This window comes from Lonchura striata, chromosome 21 (assembly GCF_050655825.1).
Source record: "Lonchura striata isolate lonStrDom1 chromosome 21, ASM5065582v1, whole genome shotgun sequence".
Lineage (NCBI taxonomy): Eukaryota > Metazoa > Chordata > Aves > Passeriformes > Estrildidae > Lonchura > Lonchura striata.
In genome coordinates, this window is record NC_140723.1 from 2,992,670 (window position 1) to 3,015,294 (window position 22,625).

The 22,625-nt window shown below is 43.1% G+C and overlaps 1 protein-coding gene across 5 annotated transcripts in view; it reads left to right on the plus strand.

Annotated features, from left to right (window-relative positions):
* PLCH2 (phospholipase C eta 2) overlaps positions 1-21,592 on the plus strand; it is a 78,553-nt gene extending 56,961 nt beyond the window's left edge. For 4 of the 5 annotated variants that reach the window (XM_085558797.1, XM_085558798.1, XM_077788133.2 and 1 more), the window contains 15 exons: positions 913-1,033; positions 2,283-2,454; positions 2,712-2,819; positions 3,987-4,145; positions 4,872-4,964; positions 5,425-5,525; positions 5,858-5,955; positions 6,266-6,448; positions 7,212-7,319; positions 7,495-7,619; positions 8,004-8,088; positions 8,590-8,736; positions 9,639-9,718; positions 13,878-14,217; positions 18,625-21,592. In XM_085558797.1, the coding sequence (XP_085414923.1) occupies positions 913-1,033; positions 2,283-2,454; positions 2,712-2,819; positions 3,987-4,145; positions 4,872-4,964; positions 5,425-5,525; positions 5,858-5,955; positions 6,266-6,448; positions 7,212-7,319; positions 7,495-7,619; positions 8,004-8,088; positions 8,590-8,736; positions 9,639-9,718; positions 13,878-14,217; positions 18,625-20,345 (3,641 nt within the window). In that variant the 3' untranslated portion in view covers positions 20,346-21,592. The remainder of the gene's footprint in view (positions 1-912; positions 1,034-2,282; positions 2,455-2,711; positions 2,820-3,986; positions 4,146-4,871; positions 4,965-5,424; positions 5,526-5,857; positions 5,956-6,265; positions 6,449-7,211; positions 7,320-7,494; positions 7,620-8,003; positions 8,089-8,589; positions 8,737-9,638; positions 9,719-13,877; positions 14,218-18,624) is intronic. The other variant, XM_085558799.1, reaches the window with a different exon arrangement.
* Positions 21,593-22,625: the final 1,033 nt, after the last annotated feature.

The window sequence follows — 22,625 nt, forward strand, 5'->3', positions numbered from 1 at the left end:
AAAATAATGTTGTGATAGAATGGACATATTTTCTTGAGCATGGAAATAAGACATTTGAGGAGTGGTGTTGTTGGTAGTGAGGAAAAAAACTGTGAAACTCCTGTTGTAGAGAGGATGCTGATGTTGGGCAGAATGCACTGGTGCTTCTCCTGCCTAGCCAAGTGAGTGACAACCAGACGGGCAAATATGGCAAAGTTCCTGCCAGACTTAAGAGGAAAGTGGTTATTTCTGCTCAGGGAAGTATTCTGTGAAATTATGACAGTCTCTGCAGTGACCAGGAGACGTTTTTGTGCAATCCCTTCTTGTGCTGCCTTTCTGATACATTGCCTCTTTCATAATAATCTTTAATATTTTGACCATCAAAGTGTTTTCACAGTTTTTCATAAGGCAAATATGGTTTGCTTGGGTTGGATTGTGGATGTGCCATTGGGTGCTTTAGAGGAGTAAAACATTCCATAGAAATATGATAATAGACAAGTATAAATAAAATCAGTAAAAAGCTGGGGATGAGCAGGTCTTGGCTTGGCTTGTGGTGTGAGCAGCTTGGCTGAGAGTCTCTGCTTTCCTTTTCAGGTTCAGCAGGAGCACAGTGAAAGCAATGCTCTGCTCTGTCACCTCTCTCCCTTTGATAAAGTCCTCAGCACTTTTTAAAAGAGTATCTTTGCTTGGGGCTTTCTCAAACCCTGGGAACAGTCAGCTGGTCCCAGCACGAGGTCAAGTTCAGGAAGTTCCTTCCCAGGAAAGATGTTCAGCACAGAGAGGAGGGAGATGCAGGGTGGGAATGAACCTGCGTCCTGCTTTGGGGACATGGCTGGCTGGGCTGCTGAAAGGAATTTCAGTGTTTTATTGTCCCCCACAGGGAGGGGCCCAGGTGTTCCTGCTCTGATGGGTGTCACTGTTTCTGTCCTACAGTTGACTGCTGGGACGGGCCGGATGGGGAACCAATTGTCCACCATGGATACACCTTGACTTCCAAAATCCTCTTCAAAGATGTGATTGAAACTATCAACAAATATGCCTTTATCAAGAATGAGTATGTATCCAGCCTGCCAACCTTTGAGTGTCAGGGCTATGAATGGCAATGTTCCCTGGCATCCTTGTACATCCCTGACCCATTCCAGAATTCCAGACAGAATTTGGAGTTGTTTTCTGAGGAGAAATCCTTCAGATCCTTCAGAAAGAAACACCAAGGCAAAGCTGAGTAGGGACATTCTGCACAGAGGTGTGGAGCTGGCTTTATTGAGCTTGTACAACACCTGAGGAACAACAGGTTTTGCCAGTGAATGTTTTTAGTGAAGGGCTGACAGTTGAACCACTTTGTCTCTCTGGATGTGCACTCTGGTGCTGCCAAGGCTACACCTGGGTGCTCCAGGGATAGGAAACAAGTCAGAGAATAAAGAATTCAAAGAGGCAGTGACCTGATTGTGGACAAAGCAGAGTGTTCATCAGAAAGAGGTTATTTTCCCTCCAGGTACATTGCTCAGAAAATCAGTACTATTCATGGGAAGTTTCATATACCTTGGCAGTTACTGTTGTCCTCCTCCACACAGTTAAAATGTGTGTGCCAACCTTTGGGGTTTTTTTTTAATAGAAATTACTTTATTGCTGTAAAATTTTTCCAATAGCTCCCCCAAAGCAGCCCATCTGCCTTTACAAATAGAGCTAAACTTGCACTAAATTTTCAGACCAGGTAAACTTCTTGTGAGCCTGAGGTTTTTTGCAGTTTGCCTGAAGTAATGGTAAACAAATCAAAGGCAGTGCTTCTGAAATGGTTCTGTTTCTTTAACCTTTGCAAAAAGGCTAACTGGGACCACATCATCAACTGGGAAAGTTTGGTCCTGCTGTGGCTCAAATCCTTATTTTTCCTGATCAGGAGCTAATGAAGGCCAGATGTCAGGATAGAAATAATTGATTTTTAATTAGTGAATCCCTGATAGTTCAATTCTGCAAAACTCCTTTACAGACTGGCTGTTGTGCTGATCTTAAAAAAGCATAATCTCTAAAGAGAAATCCATCTTCAGTGTAGTTTTACATGGCACTGACCACACTGGAGTAGATGTTCCACAAGTCTAATCTTCAACCAAGCATGGTTGTTCCTTGGCATTGGCCTGGGTAATCAACAGTAAATGAGAAGAGTAAAACTAAAACTAGAAACACTTGCTGTCTTTGTAGAAGAGGCTTTGTCTGCAGGTTTATCTGTGTGACACTGCTCTGTTGTTAGTGGGAAAAGCCTTCATGCTGTAATAGCCAAATTTGCAGCTGATGCTTTCTGGTCTCTGCAGGTACCCTGTGATCCTGTCAATTGAGAACCACTGCAGCATTGTGCAGCAGAAGAAGATGGCTCAGTATCTTACAGAAATCCTGGGAGACAAACTGGATCTGTCTTCTGTGCACAACGATGACTCCACAAAGCTCCCTTCACCAGCAAGTCTTAAAGGGAAGATCCTGGTTAAGGTAAACTCCTGCTTGATGTGTGCTTTCCTTCCTCTTGTTTGTGATGATGATGATTTCTGCCTGGTTATCACTGTACCCTAACCTAAATCATTTCACAAAAAGCAGACTTTAGGAAACTGCTACTTAAGGCTCAGAACAAATATCTTCTCAGTCAGTAACAGCCTGGAAAGAACATACATTGAATAATTTTTATTTTTGTTTTTTAGACTATGTTCTAGCAAGAGCTCCCCCGCCTCTGTAATAAATTTTTCTTCTAGGGCAAGAAACTTCCAGCCAACATCAGTGATGATGCAGAGGAAGGAGAAGTTTCTGATGAGGACAGTGCTGATGAGATTGATGATGACTGTAAACTAATGAACGGAGATGTAAGTGAGGTGAATGTAAATGTCTGTCAAGGCTTCCCATCCCAGTGAGAGGAAAGCTTGTAGGAGTTCTCTGGATTGTGGGTGTGGTCTGGTCTCTGGGGTTCATCACAAGTGGTTCAGGTTCTAAACCTTCATGGGGGCAGATTGACGAAAGTGCACAGGAAGAGCACCTGTTCTAGGGGTTATGTTTCAAGTTTAGAATATTAAAGAATAATATCTCATGATTCTTCAGTGCATCACAGTGTGCTTCCCCTAAAATACAAAAAAATAAAAGAGAAAATATATTTACATCAAATTGTGGTCATTTTTACAGAGCATCACTTTGCTTAGCTGAATGCTGAGCTTGGTTGATTTTTACTGTAAGAAAAATCTCTGCTGGCTTCAATCTGAAAATCCCTTATTTCTTCATCCTTTTTAAAAAGTTCTATTTTATGTCACTTTAATCTTCTGGCAAGTTCCACTACACCTTGCAGAAACAAAACAAAACACAGCAAAACCATTTAATGACATAAACCAGATTGCCTTGGAGAGAGTTTGCATTCTCAGTCCTCTCTCCCTCAGGCTATTTCCTCATTTTGTATTATCAATCTTTTCATCTAAAAGAGAAACTTCTTTGTGAATAAGACTACCAAAGGAGAAAAATAACTTCTTTGCTTTTTGGAAGTTATTACATGTTAGGATATCACTTTTGAATATTTTACAGCACCATCTTTGTTATTAACAGTTCACTTTGCTGAGATTTACTGATGCTTTAAATCTGAGAATTGCTACACCTGGTTTGCTTTCCAAAATGAAATTTTGAAGAGTTCAGAAAATCAGAGCTTGTTTCAGGACAAATATAACTGGGAATTCTTGAGGCCTACTGAGAGAATACAATCTGTCACCCCTTAAAAGACCTGAGTGAAAAAGAAAACTCTTTATTTTTATTTTTAGTTTTATTTCCTCACTTCCCCACATTGGCCATGGTCACACAGAGCAGGGAACAGGAGTTCTCTTGCATTTTGCCTTTAATCTGCTGAAAAGAGGATTCTAAAGCATCTCCCATCCATTCCACCCAATACATCTTGCACCTATTGCAGCTGCAGATTCAGCCTGGACATGGCATGGGACTCACATGATGCTTTTTTCATCACTGCCTTGTTTAATGATTTAATGTTTTGTTTGCAGGCATCTGCTAACAGGAAAAGAGTGGAGAATATAGCAAAGAAAAAACTTGACTCACTGATAAAAGAATCCAAAATCCGTGACTGTGAAGATCCAAACAATTTTACAGTTTCCACTCTACCATCCTCAGGAAAGGCTGGGCTGAAGTCTGATAGTAAGAAGGTGAATTTGTGTTTCATTGCACTTGTGTTTCAATAGTTTACTAAATATTTCTTATATTATAGACTTCAGCTTCGTAGCTGAATTCATGCAGTTAATGATGACGCCAGGTGAACATCCCTGTCAGATACACAAACTATTTATCTTGCTTACACAGCAACTGGAGCATGAAATGACTTTTCAACACAAAGAATTTGATTTTCCATTATAAAAACTGCTTATGAATGTTGGGCTCTTTTTGTTCCTCAGTTTTTCATGTTCTATGCGTTTTCAGTAAATTTCAATTTTATATTAACTCTAATCTATAAAAATGCACTCAGCCTACAGACTGCACTTCACAAAGTTGAGGCATTTTTATTTTAGGCTTTGTAATAAGCCACAAAAAGTTTGGGAAGATTGTTCCACGCAAACGAAAAACAGTGGAGATCTGCCAACAATAAGCAGGTGTAATAAACAGGGATTAAAACTAAACTAGAGATGAGAACTAAAAATCAGCTTCCCAAAACATCCTGTGGGGTGAATTTTGGATGTATTTTAAACCCAATGCTTTACATGATGTATCAGAGTTCTTGTGAGAGCCACTACAAGGCCAAGGCTTGACAAACCCTTTAGCAGAGGTGTCACCCAGAATAGTCAGTGCTAAAATCCCCTCCTGTTTGTGCTGATATCCAGAGACTGTCTGAGCACTCTGTCTGAGCTCCTGTGTTCTTCTCTCTTTGGTTGCTTCAGAGTAAACTTGAGGATGATGCAGAATCCGGGGAAGATTTCAGTGCCAGCAAAAGGCACAGCAGGTCACTCATGGGCAGCTTCTCCAAACGCAAGGTAAGCCCCTGGCAAGGTGAGGTCTGCACCAGATCCTGGATTCTTGGAGGGATTTTTATTTTTGTAGCAGTGGAGAGGAATTTCATAACTGCAGCATCTGCAGCACCTCACTCTGAGGCTGTTCAATGAACAGACAGGCTGGGGAGCTGCTTATCATTGTGCATAACAACACAGATTCAATCTACATGAAGGTCTGAAGGCATCCAAGATCTGAGAACCACAAAAATTAATTTACACCTTTTATCTGAGGATTTTTGCTTCCTTTGTAACAAGGCTCAGACCTTGGGCTGAGTTTTCCCCATGTGCAAATTTTGCTGCAGAGCTGAGTGTTACGAAAGCTGTCATTTTCCATTTTCTCTAAGTAACACACTCATTGGCATAACAAAGCAGAATTGTAGCCAGCTGCTCAAACTTTGATCACACAGTTATGATATTATGGTTTTATTTCCTTCTGGCACAGAAAAAAGGAAGCAAATTGAAAAAGGCATCAAGTCTGGAAGAGGGGGAAGACGATTCAGATTCTCAAGGGAATTTAGCCCGGAGCTCTGTACATTACAGCAGGTTTGTTAAATGATTGGACAAGTTTGTTGCTAAAATATGCCTGCATAAATGCCCCCACTAAATAGGTTTTCTTCTGGTCTAGATGCCAGATGTTTGTTGGTGGCTGCAGGCACGTGACAGGAATGTGGGGAGATGCAATGTCTGCCACAAAACCACCAGAATGATCTCTTGGTGCTCTTTGGATTAATTGCAAAGCACAGTGGACCTTTTATGCATTTTGAGCTCTTACTGTCTCATACATTTCTTTTCCTGATTTATTTTTAAATATGAAAGATAACATTTATTCCTTAATTGGTGGGAAGTTAATTTGTTTTGTTAATTTACCTTTCTAGGGTAAGCCGACAGAAGAAGACAATGAAGCTGTCCAGGGCCCTGTCTGACCTGGTGAAATACACAAAGTCAGTTGGCATCCATGATGTTGAAACTGAAAGTAAGTTGAACTAAAATTTTGGTGAAAATAATTGCTACACAAAGAAATTGAAAGGTTTATGTTCTTGTCTTTTTATTAAAAGAAGACTTCATAATGAAGATTCAGATCATCATCATATTCACTTACCCAACTATAACTGCTCCAATAAGCACAGTGTCTGCTGTAATTTAAGGAAAACAGAATTCCCTCTGAGTGGCACTCACTGAAATGATGCTTGATAGCTAAAAGGAACTAATGCTATGTACTTTTGAAAGCTTTATCTAGATAATAAATAAATGAATAAGGAGATTACCTCTAATCTCCTCTGCAGTCTCTTCCAGCTGGCAGGTTTCATCTTTCAGTGAAACCAAAGCCCACCAGATCCTGCAGCAGAAGCCAGCCCAGTACCTGCGTTTCAACCAGCACCAGCTGTCCCGCATCTACCCCTCCTCCTACAGAGTGGACTCCAGCAACTACAACCCCCAGCCCTTCTGGAATGCTGGCTGCCAACTTGGTGAGCTGAAAGGAAACCTCTTTATTTTTTGTTCTGTTTTGGGTGGGATGTTGTGGGAAATGGATTTGTAGAGAATTCTATCCATAGAATAGGATACACATTTTTAAGAGAGAAATTGAACCAGAAACAAGTTTCAAAAGATAGCCTTATAAATAAGACTAGATATTTTAGAGAAATAGAACTATGAAAGATGCATTGTAATAAGACTTACGAGGGGTAATTTTAGATGATTGCTTTAAAACATTTACAACATAGTGTAACAAAAGCTGATAGGCCAAGAAACATTTATAATGTATTGTAATTAGGAAATAGTTGGCTTCTGATTGTGATGGCATGAAGCATAACATCTGTATTGTCTCACCCTTCACATGAGACTAAAAATAGAATAAAAGTTTTTAAAACACCTCTCAGTTGCCCATCTCTGGGTGAGAAAAGAGCTTAATCTGACAGGATGTTTGAATAGGAGTGCTGGAATCACCCCTTAGGACACCCAGAGTTCTCTGCTTATCCAGCTTTGCTGACCATTGAGTCCTCCTTGTCACTGTCCCTGGATTGATTGCCTTGTCTTATATGCAAGGAGTTCTCTGGTAAACGGAAATAAATGAACTTCTCAAATGCAAGAGGGCTTCAGAGTTCAGCTCTTCTGGAGAGCTTCTCTCGCTGAAGCTGTAATATAAGAGAATAATTTTCCATAATATATCTGATTTTTTTTTTTTTTAATCTAAGAAGTAAAATTTGAATCTTATTTATTTCTTTTTGATAGTTGCACTAAACTACCAATCAGAGGGGAGAATGCTGCAACTGAACCGGGCCAAATTCAGTGCCAATGGGAACTGTGGCTATGTCCTCAAACCAAACTGCATGTGTCAAGGTAAGGAAAACCAGCAAAACCAGTGGAACACTGATTGCAGCACACGATTGAGCGTGAGGCCTTGTTACAGTTTGTGTAAAGATACACTTCTGATGCCAGAAGCAAAAGAGCCAGAAGGTATCTGTAATTAAAATTGTGCTGCACTTTCACATTATGGGACCTTTCATTCTTACAGGTGTCTTTAACCCAAATTCTGAAGACCCACTGCCTGGTCAATTGAAGAAACAGCTGGTTCTAAGAATTATCAGTGGTCAACAACTCCCCAAACCACGTGATTCCATGCTGGGAGACAGAGGAGAGGTATGGGACAGCTGTGATTGCTATTTTGTGATGCAGAAGGTTTATTTCCATACTGGCTGGGCTAAGGATGAGGATTTCACACCCTGCAGTTACTTGTCAAGAGATACAGACCATGAATAAATAAGGTCATGAACATCCTACATAATCAGGTGGTTTTCTTCACTTTTAAGCATCACAGCTATGGTTTGATGGTTTTCCTCAATTGCCAACAGGAGAAGTAAAAAATGGAGAGAGATCTTATCAATTTAATAATCCACTCCGTAAGGCTCAGGACCAATAATTACCCAGACATTCATGTGCAGTGCCCATATTGTAAAAGCCATTTGCTTGTGTTTCATCTTTGTAACTCTTCCTTTTTAATATTTGTTGCTTTTTGTTTTTCAGATCATAGATCCATTTGTTGAAGTAGAAGTTATAGGCTTACCTGTTGATTGTTTCAAAGAACAAACCAGAGTCGTTGATGATAATGGTAAGGTTATCTGGGATTTATTTTTTTTTATGGCTGAAACATCCTCTTTCAGGCAGGTTTTTTTCATAAAAATAGGAGTAGATAAGATTTAGTGCCTATTATGACAAAGCACTGAAAATTGGATTACAGCATTTTAATGTTAATTAGACTTGGATTTTGACTTGTTTGACTGAGTTGGTATGAATATGCTGAAGGTCTTGATATGAAACAAAACATTTGTTTTCTCATTGTGTGTGGGAGAAGGATATTTTGAGCTTGCTGTGGTCAAAAGGCATGTTGGCCAAACCCCTGCTGGAAGCAGGGCCAAATTTAGGTAAGACCCAACTCTGTCCCTTACAAATCCTTGTGCTGCTCCTTGTGGGAATGCTAAATTTTCCAAGAACAACAATCATTCTGTCACAAAAAACCAGAGTGACACCACAGCTTAGGCATTCCTTGTGCAGGCAGACTTCTTGTTTGTTGTGAATGAGACACCTAAAGGCTGATTCCCCCTTTTGGAAGGTTTTAACCCCATGTGGGAGGAGACCCTGGTGTTCACAGTGCACATGCCAGAGATTGCCCTGATCCGGTTCCTGGTGTGGGACCACGACCCCATCGGGAGGGATTTCATCGGGCAGAGGACAATCGCCTTCAGCAGCATGATGCCAGGTAAGAGAAAGGGGACCTCCCAAATTCTTGGGCTGGGATTTTTTCCTGTGAAAAATGAAAATGAATGTATCCGTTGCAGAAATTTCTAGTTAGAACAAGAGTTTGGGCCCTAAGTTCTCTGCATTAGTCAGCTCCTGACTGATATGGTGATGAAGATTAGATCAATTGACTCCAGACTTTTGGGACTAGATTTTGAAAAAATGGGTAGGACTGTCAAGCAGAGTGGGTAAATACTGAGGGCTTGGCAGGCTTCTATACAGAATCTTTACTCCTTTAGTGCTTTTTCCTCTCTTTCTTTACACCAGTTTTTGAAAAAACTCTAGGGTTTTTCTTGGTTTTATGACTATGAGTAGTAGTTTAACACAGAACAGCAAGTTACCTATTCTAATGATGGGAATCAGGCCATTAAATGCCATTTTCTGACAGTTTCCTCTTTCTGTTTTCAGTTCAGTCTTCTTTCACATTAAAAGTTCTTGTGTGTATATTTTTCTTTCCTTTCAAAATAAAGAAAAAAGTTTGTCTTAAAGATTAAAAAAACATCCAGTCTCACTAAACTGACCTTCGATGAAAGTTTTGCAGTTTTAATAATGGATTGAAAATCCATAGGAGAGAATGTGGTCGAGTTTAAATCATGGCTTCACAACAGCAATAACAGACCCTGGATGAAACAGGACAGGGCTGTTTAATGAAATCATGACAAAAAATGGGGGTGAAGTTTGCAGGTGGTGTGGCTCAGGTAAACCTGAGTGTGGCAAGGTGATGCTCAAGCCTGGATCCTCACTGTGAGGAGGAGCTGGGAGAAACCTGCTTGATCTCTTCTGCTGCTCACAAAAGGAGAGTCCCCAGCTGCTCCTCCTGTGACCTGTCCCAGCCCTGTGCCAGCTCTGCTCCCTCTGTTTCAGGTTACAGACACGTGTACCTGGAAGGCATAGAAGAGGCTTCCATCTTCGTGCATGTGGCTATAAATGACATCTGTGGTAAGGTGAGTGTCTCTGTGGTGTGCAGCACCCTCACAGGATCTGCCAGGATCTTGTATCACACCAGGAAAGCTCAGTGGGTGAAGGTCCAGGCTGACTTTTGTGTTCACTTAGAGTAAAATTGATGTCTGTGCTTGTCATGGCAGCCTGAGATCTTTCTGAATATCCATGGAGATAAAGGCAAACCATAGGGATAGTTATAAAAGAGATTCTTGCAGTACCTTTTTGAGGAAGCCATAGGGGAAGGTTATTTCCTTGCAGCATGCACATTTATACAAATAATGTGATTGTGAGTGAACCAAAGTTTACACACCTTAACCCTGAGCACTTGTTCCCTGCAAAGCTGATGCTTTAAAGACTCTGCCTGATGTTTTAGCATTTTAAATTTAATGAAGTTCTACAAGCTTATTTGCTTTGGATTTTTTTACCATAATTACTCTTAAAATGCAGAGGAAAGGTGATGCTAGTAACAGCTGGATATATTTACACTCCTTGTGTGTTATTAAGGGTGTGACTGCTTCACATGCAGGAAATAAGCAACTCTCAGTGTGCCACATCTCAATTTCCACGAAAGTAAAGCCTTAATTTCAGTCTTGTTCTAGGCCAGATAAAAAGGAGACAGCTCCTGTCCTCTCAGTGCTCTGATCTGTGCTGTCAATGCCAGTGAAATTAAAGCACCTTGCAGGATCCCAGTTTGTCCTGCAGCAGTGAGATGCAATATCAGCGTTGGGACAGCAGGAGGAGAGAAAACTTCTCTTCCTCCTTTGTTTTCTCATTTTTCTTCTTTAATTTCAAAATCGGAGTTACAAAATCCTACTCAGGTACAAGTAAAACGTCAGCAGTGTTCAGTGCTGCTGATGCCAATGAAATTTGGTCCAAAGCACCCTGCAGGACCCCAGTTTGTCCCGCAGCAGTGAGATGCAATATCAGCACTGCGACAGCAGGAGGAGGCATCCAGCGGGCTGGGAATGCCCAGGTCCTCCTCCAGAGGGAAATTCGAGCAATGCTAAACAGGAAAACTTTTTTTAGACTTTAATAATCACTTAGTTGCTTAACTCCAGTCGCTGCCCTTGTCAGCAGTGTTTAATGGAAGGGCCAATGTTCATCCTATGGGAATGGTTGAAATATTTTCAATTCAAACCTCCTTTGGCAAATTCTCTCTCTGTTTAACCTAAATTTCCCATCCTTTCATAATTATTTGCTCTTACTGACTTCTTAATGAGTGACTAGTTGGTGATAGTTTGCAGAAGGGCAACCTGTCCATTTAAACGTTGGCAGTTTTTTTGGGACATAGATTTTTCTTGGTGTTCCCTGATTGGTTCTCATTGTCACTGCAGTCCCTCTGGGTTTGCTGGTGTTAGGAAGTGATTCTGTGCACTGACAAAATATAAGGATTTGGAAGGAAAGTCTGTATGTGTTGTGGTTTTATTTTGTTGTTGTGATTTGTTGTTTCGTTTTTTTTTTATAATTTTTGATAAAAACTACTGAAAATGTGGAACAAATATTACACATCCCTTTCTGGTTTGGTCTGTCTGAATCACTTCTTGCTTTGATTTTTGGTTAACAGACTGCTGTCCAAATTATAATGTTTTTCATTTCTACTCTCTTAATTATGGGCAGAAAAACCAGGTATCAGCCTGGTTTTACCCATTCTTTATTAATTCAGAGATTCTAATGCAAACATTTACATGTTGTGACTTTTTATAAATGGAGATATTCCACCTGCTCAGTAGCTTGGTATTACTAAAACAGTCTTAGAATTTTTTTCACCTTAACTTATGCATGAAATCTCTTCCAGATTGTTTCCTGGAAAGGCTTTTCTTTGTTTCTGTCTCTTCTGTGGTCTGCTGATGTACTGCAGGGTTTCTTGTGGTTTTTCTAGATGTGCCTATCTCTGAGCTCCTCCCTCACAGTTACTCTGCCTTTACTTTGTCTGTTTGTGATTGCAGTGGGCTTCTCTATGTCCAAACAGTCTCCTTTTAGAAGCAGAGCGTTTTTAGACGCCTTGAAGGTACCCCTCCTGTCCCAGGGAGGTGCAGACACCACCACACACCTGCATGCCTTGAGCTGGTAGCTTCATTAGCATCAACCTTTCCTTGTTAGCATTTTCGAGCTCTCCAACTCATGGGACATGAATTGTGACATTTGACTGGGTCACCCCTGTGGGGTCATTGACAGCCACAGAGCCCTCCCCGTGTGAAGCAGATCCAGGATAAAAGTCCTGCCACTCTCCCCCTTCTCTGAGCATCTCCCTCTCCTGCCTTTCCTCTTGAGGGCTATAATTCAAACCCCTTCTTTCACATGGAAAAGAACATTGACAGTGAATCATTTGCTAAATTGTGGGAAAGCCTCTTGTGCTGTTTTTCAAGTCTGCTTTCCAGAGTGAAACAGCCTTGTAAAAGCTGGGCTAGAAGCTGAAAGCACAGTGTCCTGGATCTCCCTCAAAACTGCTCTCTTTTATTTTTTTTCCTTCTTTTAAAACTTTTTTTCCCTCCCCAAGTTAATCAAATTTGCCTTTGTGTTCTTGAATCACTCCATTGATTCAAGCAACAGCGTCCAGCTTAACAAAGCTGCAGCAAACAAGCCAGAATGACACCTTGGGCCCTGCACTGCGTGTCACCCATTCCATCAGTGCTTCCCTTTTTTTTTTTGGTGGATATTATTTGTCTGTGTTGTTTGTATGACAGTTTTTTCTGGGTTTTGCAAATATTTATATTGTCTGATTTTTACAGCAATAAATTCATGTACTTGCCAACTTGTCTCCCAGTTATCCAAGCAGACTGTTCAATAGTCTGGATCTCACATAAGATTTTCCAATATTTAATATTTGCCTTGCAGGGGAAAAATCAAACCCCACCATCTTTATCTCATTCTAAAGGTAATTTTTGATAATGTCCTACTCACACTGGAAATTGGCACTTGATAACTAAACTTCAGTCAATTATAATTAATTAAATATTATATTAAAAATAATATTATGAACACTTTTATTGGCCCTTGTGTCAGCCAAATAAACCTTGACCCCAGGTTTATTTGGCAGCTTGGGCAGGACACTGGGGGTAAAAGCTGCTCTTAGTCATGGGCTTCTTAAAATGCACTTCAGTCATGATGTACCCTGGGTTTATTCATTCTTGATGCTACAGCTGCTCAAAACTCTGATCCAGCTGGGAAATAAAGAGGGCAAAGGGGGAGAAGTAGATTGAAAGAGAAATGCCTTTCTGTGCTTGAAGTGATCTCTGTGCACAGAGCAAACCAACGCTGTCTCAGGCACCAGCCTGAGCTTGAAAAGTTGGCAAGTACACCTGGAATGTTTGCAGGAATGCTGGAACTCTGTTTCATTGAAATGTAAATCAGTTGTATGGTGGTGGGAGATTTATGATGGTGAATTTCTGTGTTTAATGCTTAAATAACTACTGAAGACTATGGAGAACTGTAATATGACACTGACTAACTTCCCTTGTTTATAGTGTGTTTCCTCAGTGCTGAACACATACACGAGTGTCTTGGGATAAGTGTTGTATGGTAGGAAAAATTACCAAAATGTAATCGCACAGGTAGAAACTGAAATACTCAATGATCTTTTGTGTGTGTATAGTTAACTGCTATTCATGCCAGGGCTCAATTCAGTTCAAGGGTAGATCTCCTTTATATTGAAAAAACATTCTATTTTATGGTCAGTGTTTATTTCCCAGCGGTTCCTAGAAAATGCATTTACAGCAAGAACTTTAAATGCATTTGCTTTGGGTGAAACTGAGAAACTCTTCAGCTTTCAGAATGAAATCCTTGTAGACAGAGGTATTTCCTTTTTTTTTTTTTTTATTTTCAATAGCTCTAATGTTTATGTAGATGTTGTAAGTAGTTACATGCTAGAAAGAAAATGGTGACAAATACGGAGATAAGTGTGGCTGGAAAATGTTATCTAAAAACAGAGCTGAGAAAAAAAAAAAAAGATGTGTTATTTTGCAAGGCTGCTGTTAGTGATTTTTTTCATTTTTAATGCCTGTCCTATTTCTGGGTTAGTTCTCATGCTGGTGGTGGGAATATAGCAGGAGACTATATGTGAATGATCATTTGTTCATGAGCTCCTGTGCCCAGAGGAAGAGCCTTGCATTTTTTATAAGGGACTTTTTTTATATTTTTATTCTTTTCTCATTTCTTTTGCAGGCCAAACAAGCTCTAGGTCTAAAAGGGCTGTTTCTCAGAAATCCAAAGCAGGCCTCTCTGGACAGTCATGCTGCTGGGCAGCTCCATCGCAAACATTCCTTTAGCAGCCACATCCTGAGACGGACGGCCAGTGCACCCACCAAGAGCCAGAAGAAGAACAAGAAGGGCTTTCCTGAAATTGCTTTTGACACAAAGGACAGCAGCTCTGCAGGGGCTGGAGAAGGGCGGGAAGTGGAATCTGCCTCCCAGCCTCGCTTTGTGCAAGAGCCAGAAAGTGCTTCCCCCTCCCCAGCTCCCCAGGACGGTGCCGCTGGGGAGGCACCTGGCAAGGGCTTGAAAGGTAAGGCCCAGGGCTCTCCCAGAGGGCCAGGGCAGAGCTGTGCCCACCCCGGGGCTCCCTTCAGCGAGCCCTTGCCCAGGGCACACAGGGTGAGGCTGCAGGAGCCCCCGGGCGAGAAGCAAAGCGTCTTCGCCCGCTGCGCCATCAACAGCTCGGGCAGGATCGGAGTGGCCACCAACTGCATGAAATGCATGATTGGCTCCAGAGAGAGCCCTGACCCAGAGGGGCCGTGGAGTGACCACCCTGGCAGGCCCACTGCTAGAGAGCCCCTGCAGCCCGGGCAGGGCAGCGGTGCAGAGGAGAGGGTAGAGCTCTGCACCTGGGTGGTCAGAGGGCAGCCCAGGCCACGCTCGGATTCGCAGCCTCGCGGCAGCCCAGGCGGTGCAGGGGATGTGGCCAGGAGCTCTCAGTGTCTTGTGAGCCCGGGGAAGGCGAGTGCTGACTCTAAGTGTCACGGGATGAAGGCTCATTCCCGGCAGCGGTGGCAGTGCCAATCAGGTGGCAAGTATGGAAGCACTGTCAACTTGGTTGCAGCCAGCAGTGGCTCTATATCCTCCAACTCCAGCAGTCTAGAAAGCCTTGGAAGCCCAGAATTCCCCAAGCACTGGTCTGAACCTTCTCGAAGGCAAGTGGGCACCCTACAGAGGGAAATGAACGCCTTGTTCGTTCAAAAATTGGAGGAAATTCGAAGTAAATCCCCTATATTCTTTACTGGTAAGACCAGATTTTCTTCACCCTTCTCCACTGTAGATCACATCATTGTCTCAGCTTCTGCATAGCATCCTTACTTAGAAGCTCCTCTATGTTGTTTGGCTGTCAAGAGGTCTTTTTTTTTTTTTTAATTTTGGCAATGACAGAAGAAAAAACACCACATAAATATTTTTATTTTCTTCTTTTTGTAGGCATGTCTGGTTTAGCTTAGTCCTTGCCATGCCTAGTTAACCATCTGCAGTAGTGGCACTGTCAGTAGTCCATAAATGTTGGGGTTGTTTGTTCAGGGTTTTTTGTTTCCTTGATTTTCTTAATGAATGTGGTATGATGCTAAGTAAATTTTAAGATCCAAACCAGAGCATTAAGTGAGTTTGAATATGGAAAACCCACATCAACAAACAATATTTCCATTATCAGCCTTTGTGATCCACTGAGGGATAACCACATCAAGAATGATGTCTAATGTGGTGTCTGATAACAATAAACCTGTGCCCTCCTCAAAGATCTTTCAAAAGCACTGCTGTCAGTCCAGGAATTACTGGATTTCTCTGCTCTGTTCAGGAGATGTATTTTATAAACACAGCAGTCCATTCTGGTCCTAAATGTGCAAACCTTTCTCCTGTGCTGTGATGTTTGTGGCCTGAGGGCAGAGCTGCACAGAGCAGCAGAGTGTGTGATCTGCTGCTCCCTGGCACCAGCCAGGCTGGGGCACTCCTGCCATTCCCCACTGCAACCCAAAATGTGCCCACTCAGAGGAAAGTTCCGAAAGCTGCAGCATTTTGTGGTTGTTTCAAACAGGAGTGTGATCACTGGGACTGTGTGGCTGCACCTTGGCCATGAACTGGGGGTTTGTAAAGAGGGAAAATCAAAGCAGAGGCAACCAAAGGACATCTTTTAGCAAGAAAAATGGCATTTTTCCTCCTGATTTGGCAGGAATGGACAGAAGGAAAGAGATTTTGATAAGAATTTTCTGCCTTGATAAGAATTTTAAGGATAAAGTAGGAAGTACAGCTTTTGGCTGTGACTGCAAGAGCTCATCTTCAAATCCCTCACCCTCCCTGTTAATTGTCCAAGAAATTTGGACACTGATGATTACATTTTCAGAAACAGTGAAGTGATTTTGGTGCTTCTCCTAAGATGTAATTCCTTTTTAAATAACAGATTCTGACTGCCCACTATAGTGGGCTTCTTTGAAAGCCTCAAACAGAACTTTGTGACATTTTATTTATTTGACCAATTTGATGTGGTTGGATGTCTGCAATTTACCTTCTATTTTTTTTATACTTTTTTTTTTTTTTTAACATATTTTTCCAATATCTACTTCAGCCTTTTAGGAAAATACCAGGACAATGGGAGGGGAGAAGTTTGCTGGTTCCCGTGACTTGCAGTTAATCCAAAGCAGCAGAACCCTTTCTATGCCTAAATTATTGGCATTGGGCTTTTCACAAACTCTGAGTACTGTGACATATGAAACCATTTCCCATTATCAGTGCCAGCTCCCCTGCCAGCCCCCCAAGTCACTAAACAAATATTGTGATATGCTTGAAATTTGATTAAATCCATCTGACTTCTCAAGCATGGAATCAGCAAACCCTTAAAATGGTGAAATGGTGCCTTGGACTGGCTGCTGCTGGTCCAGTGACAGCCCCTCTGTTTGCACAAACAGCTCCCTTTCCCATCCTCCTGCAAAGCCATGCCTTGGGCCAGGAAACCAGGGAAACCAGCTCCATGGCTGCACTTGGGAATTGGCATTCTGCTGGGGGAAGTGCCCCTGGGATAAGGCAGGAAACTATAGCTGACCCTTTATTATATATTAAATACATTTAATAATAATTACTGTCTCATATACATATATTCCATAATAATATAATGATATATAATATAAATATATTCCATAATAATTATTAATATATATGTTATATATTTAATAATAATTTATTTGTTTTGATTATTACTATTGCTGGCCCAACATTACGTTTTCCAGTGATTTCCCTCCCCAGCGTGCCCCAGTCTGTGCTGGTGGATGGGCAGAAGGAGAGTTCATAAGCCTGATCAGCTCTGGGCCCTTCCTGACACTCCTCCAAGCACTTAGAGTCTGGAATGTTGGATTTGGGTTGTGGCACAGGTGCCTGATTCCCTTCCAGCACTCCCAGCTAATGCAGGACAGGCCAGGGAAGAGCTGCTGCCACCCCTGAGCTCTGCACTGCACTGGAAATCCTGGTGCCCAGGGAAAGGCCTGGTATTGCCTGGGCAGGTTCTGGGAGTGATATTTTCCATTAGGAGAGGGCTTTGGAGTAGAGGAATCCAGATTCCTCTGAGCAGCTCTGTCAGGGTACTTGAAACTTGATGATTTTTAGGGTCCTTTCCATCACAAACCACTCTGTGATTCCATGATTCTGTGATCGCATTCCCCCGTCCAGTGGAATTGCTCCTTCAACACTAACAAATATTTTCATCCTTCTATGATAAAAAAAAAATTAACCTAATATCTGTCCATGTGTGGATTCCATTGAGTGCTCTGGTTGGTCAGAAATTCTTAGGATCCTACAACCGTGTGTGAATATTCCTGTATGTCTCCTTTCCGTCCCTCAGCACCAATTTATCCTGTTATCTGCACCTGCCTTCCCTACATTAACTGGATTTTTCCTCTGTTCTGTCCTATTATTCTACATGCACACCCTCTCTCTTTCTAGTTAAGAACTGAAAGGACAAGCAAGTCAAAGGTAATGTCTGCTGAGTGTCCCTGATTGGAGCACCTTGTTGCCTGTAGTCCTGGTTTTTGCCTGTTTGCTGCCCTATAATTACCTGCGCCTGTATCCTCGAGGTCGTGGTCTGGCTCGGTGGTGCTTTGTTAGTTCTGGAATGCATGTCTGCACTGTGCTTTGGAGATATGGGAAATAATCTTTTTGGCATGATTGCTTTGGCTCCCGGGGTGCAGGTGATAAACATTGCAGAGAATGGAGCATTTTCTCCAGGTAATTGGTGGCTGTAGTGATTCTCCAGGGTTGCACTCAGCCTGCTGTTCATGACCCATCTGTCCGCAGAGTTTTTTTGAAATAGAAATTACCAAGTTTATTTTAGGAAGAACAAAGTCTGTTTAAAGCTTTGGTTTTGTTTCTAAAAGTCTCATTGCCAACATTCCACTGTCTGCAGATCATTTGTAATCTGCTCCACAAGTCCTGTGCTGCTTCTCTTCTGAGTGGTTGGTCATTGGGATCACATCTGCTGGTCAAACTGGTGTTTGATTATTGTACATGCCCTGGTTGTGCTGATACCCTGACCTGTTTGAGTGCTGGAACGAAGGAAAACTGCACATCAGGTGGTGCTGGATGGTGGAGGAAGAAAAGCTGGTTTACAAAAGGGGACACAAAGGGCAGAAATTGCTGGGTACTGTTGTTGTTTGATAAGAAAACCAGAACAGTCACATGGTGCTGCTGTGCATGGACTGAGATTTCTTGAAGCAACAGGGCTTTGTGCAGCTAAAACTGAATGTGCAAAATGTTTTGCTGCCTTTGGCCAGGCATTTGAAATCACAAGTTATTTTTTAAATCATTATTAACATGGGCAACTTGTACCTTGAGAACAAAATGGTAATACATAAGGAATGAATCTTAGCTAAGCTGTAATCTGTAAGAGATAATTAACCCTGTATCTCTGTTTTTCTTGTTTCTTTTTCTTTTCATGCCTCCCAAACAGACATCTGCCACTTCTCAATGCAGAGGTCAGTCACTTCTTTATGCAGCCTAGAGACGATCACAGAAGAGCCTGTCCTTGCCAATGAGACCCATCACTGCAGCCTTCTCTTCCCCCTGCCCATTAGCCCTTACAGTGATTCTGAGGAAGGATCTGGGTCTGACCATTCCACCGAAGCTCCATCAGAGGGAAGCAGCACACCCAACCAGCCTCAAGAGCCCCTACCCTCCAGAGAACAAGGAGTAAATCTGGCTGCAGAAGACCAAGGGCAGGACGTCCAAAGAGCAGCTGACACAAGTTTAGTAGCCACAGAGGATGAGAGGACAAGCATGGCAGAAGGAAATGGCTGGACACAGTGCAGTGAGGCTGAAGATCAGGGTGGATCAGCAGCACATCCCCAAAAAGCCAGGCTGGTAGAGGCAGCAGATCATGGTGCTGGCCAACCTGTAGGAAACGACAAGAAGCAAAGCAATCAACCAGGTCAAGTATTATCAGACATGAAAAGCACCTCTGAATCCAAAGGGCAGAACCTGGGTGCAGCAGCTGTTCCACCCCAACACAGCAGTGTCATTAACAGCCCTGTTAATGAATCTGATTCTCCCCAGAAATCCCGGGCTGCGCAAGCTCTCCCTGTCTCTGTTTCTCACACGAGCTCTTACACCTTGGCAAGAAGGGCAAGGAGTGAAGGACTGAAGATGTCAGACTCCTCAGCCTTAATAAAAATTCCGAGCAGCCAGTCTCCAGCGGCTGAGGTGTACTTTGATGCCACTGTCAATGACCGGATCTGGAGCAAGCTGGACTGCAGCAGCCACCGTGACAGCATGTCCTCCTCGTCCAGCATGTCCTCCAACGACACCGTCATCGACCTCTCCCTCCCCAGCCTGGCTCGCAAAAGCCTCCCGGACCTGGGCATCCGCCAGGACAGCCTGGAGCCCCTGGCCATCAGGAAGGGCATGCGCCCACGCTCCGCCACCACCTGCAGCACCGAGATGCCAATGGTCAGCAAGAGCAAGTCCAACCCCAACCTGAGGTCCGGCCAGCTGCCGGCTGATGAGCTGTGCCCCCGGCCCCTGGCCAGGAGCCCTCAGGACGCCTTCTCGTCCATTCCTAGAAGGCACACCTGGAGCAGGCTCTACATGGAGAGTCTCAGGCAGTCCTCTCACAAGCCCAAAGCGCATGACACGGTTGGGAATAACCAGACAAAGTCCAAAAGCCTCGGGGACCTTACCTCTGACGACATCGTGTGCACTTTTGAGAGCAAATACCGCAGCATCAGCAGGAGCTTCGTCACGCGCTCCATGCGGGAGCAGCGCCGCTCCTCGGGCCTGCGGCCCTCGGCCAGATCCCGGGACGAACTGACTGAGCAGCTGAAGAAGCTGACGGCCTTCCAGCAGGAGAACGATATCACCTCTCCCATCAGCCTGGAGCCCAGCGAGTCGGAGGAGGAGGGCGAGAGCGTGGGGCTGCTGCGGCGCTCGTCGTCGCGCAGCCAGAGCCGCGTGCGCTACATCGCCAACAGAGCGCGGCAGGCCCAGGAGAGGCAGCGCCTGCAGGGCCGGGCGCAGCTCGGGGGCAGCCCCATCGAGGAGAGGGGCAACCCCGAGGGCGCCTGCAGCGTGGCCAGGGCCGGCTGCACCGACCCCGCTGCCCACGCCGCCCTGCCGGCCTCGCCCAAAGCCCAGCCCGACTGCGACACCGAGGTGTTCTTCATGCTCAAACTGTGACCCTGGCGGCGCTGGGCACTGCTTGTGCTCCTGCCACAGCAAAACACGGCGACCCGGGATCCTGCCGCGGCTTCCTGGCCTTCCCTTGAGCCCAAGGGCGCTCGATAGCACGACTCCAACGGAATAGATGAGGATTCATTTTCAACTGTGCTCTGCCCAGCCTCCGATTTGGCCTCCTCTGTGTGTGACCACTTCTTGCGTTTGTGGTTTGCTCTTGGTCTTTACTAATTTCAATAATTCTTCTGACAACGGTAACCTTGATGTTTAATAGCTAAGTGTGATGCTAATGACAGCTAAGGTGAAGTTTGCTTTTACAAATCATGGATCCATGTAAGGAGGCTGGACTTAAAATCACATTTTATTTTCTGGAAGAATTTGAGACCTCTGAGGGTATGAATTAATAACATAGTAGATACAGTCCATCTTTCATTGTGGACCTGCTTATTTCAGTGAAAATCCATATTTTCTCTTTGAAGAAGAGCTCTCTTGTTCCAAAGCAATGCTTTTATAAACCCAGCCTGTTTATATATCTATATATATATATAAATATCTATATATATACACCTGTGTGTATGCAAAGATATGTCTGCACATGTATGTACACATGCACACCCTGAACCTGAACTGTGACTGCTCCTTGTCTCAAGACATTGTCTGAGGGAATTGAGACAGGAGAGAGAAGGGAATGCCTAAAAATAGACAGGAAATATCTTCTGACTTCAGAAATGGCTACGAAGCATGTTAGTCTTTTCTTGAAACAGCACTGTCCCTTCTTATGGTATTTTAACAATGCTGCTGTACATAGCACTTTTTGGATGAATTTTACTATTTCTGTATTGCACTGCCATGCAAAATTTTCAATGATATGTTTAAAAAAAAAGATATATTTAATTTTTTTAGATGGACATATTTAGAATTAAATAACAACCTAAACAGAGTAATAATTTTTCCTCCCCCCTCTTTTTTTTTACTTTTTATTTCTAGGGATGTTATCATGTGTCCTCCCCAGTCCCCAATTATGATGTCATTTATTATAGATGTACATTTTATCAGTGATGGAGAAGAATGTTTACTGAGATGCATTTTAAAGAGAAACAGAGGTTTAATTTTATTTCAGGCTGCATAGAGTCCCTATTATTGAGAGGATATTTTGCCTTTGTAATGATTCTTTTGTGTATATTGCAAAATCTAAGAATTTGTTTGTAAAACCACCTTACACTACTAAAATAAACATATTTAACCTTCCAGCTGGTGACTCTTTAGCTGTAACACAGCACTGGCGTTTGTGATACACAAACATGGTTCATTCTATCTGCTTTGTTTTTCAGCTTCCTTTGTGGATAACATTTAGTTTTACTCTTTTTCAGAGGAGTAGCCAGCACAGACCCAGCTCAGATTTTCTCAGAACTTGTGCAAGGCTTGGCAGAGACCGACATTCTGTGGTGTGAGACACAGCACAGGGGCTGGGGCAGAGCCCTGGCTGCGAGGATGAAAATTTTGGGGGAGCTGGTGGAATTAGTAACCAAAGAGACAGAAGGAGCAGATCCATCCTGGAGCAGCTGCACAAGTAACACAGATGGCCTTGTCTCATCACTGAGGGGGTTTAAAGTCTGGCTGAAAATGCTGCAGCACAGTTTTGCTCTTCACCTGTCACTTGATTGAAAAATCACTTCTATTCCTGTCCCAGCAAAGTGCACAGTGAAAGTGCATTTTACTTCCTTGACACTCCTCCTGGAAGGGTTGTCACTTGTGGAGCTGGAAAGGGGCTCTTGGTTCTAATTTAAACTCTGAGATACCAAAACAGTAACAAAATTTAGACTCTGAGATATCAAAATGTAAAGCTGACAGTGTTATCACCATAACACGGCGATGGAGCCGGAGGGGTTAAATTGTCTGATCAAATCTTTTCAAATGCTCTTCAGCATGTCTGTCTGAAAATATTCCCTCAGTTTTCCAGGCTGGCCCAGATCTGCAGAGCTTGTCTGCAGGACTCAGACCCTGCAGATGCCAGGACAGCTTTGTGCAGCAGAGGTTTGGGATGTGCACTGAGGTGACCCCACAGCATCACTGCAGGCTCTGAAGGAAAGGAGGTGAAGCTGCAGCAGAACGTGTCATCTGCCAAGAGGAGCCTCCCATTGTGTCCCAGCACAAAGCAAATTTCATTAACATTCTCTGGATGAAAAATCATTCATGTAATACTTTAATTTTGGGCTGAAAAGCTGCAGGGAGTCGCTGCTTTTGTAGCTTTAATGCTTTTGCAGCTTTAATGTCAAGTACATG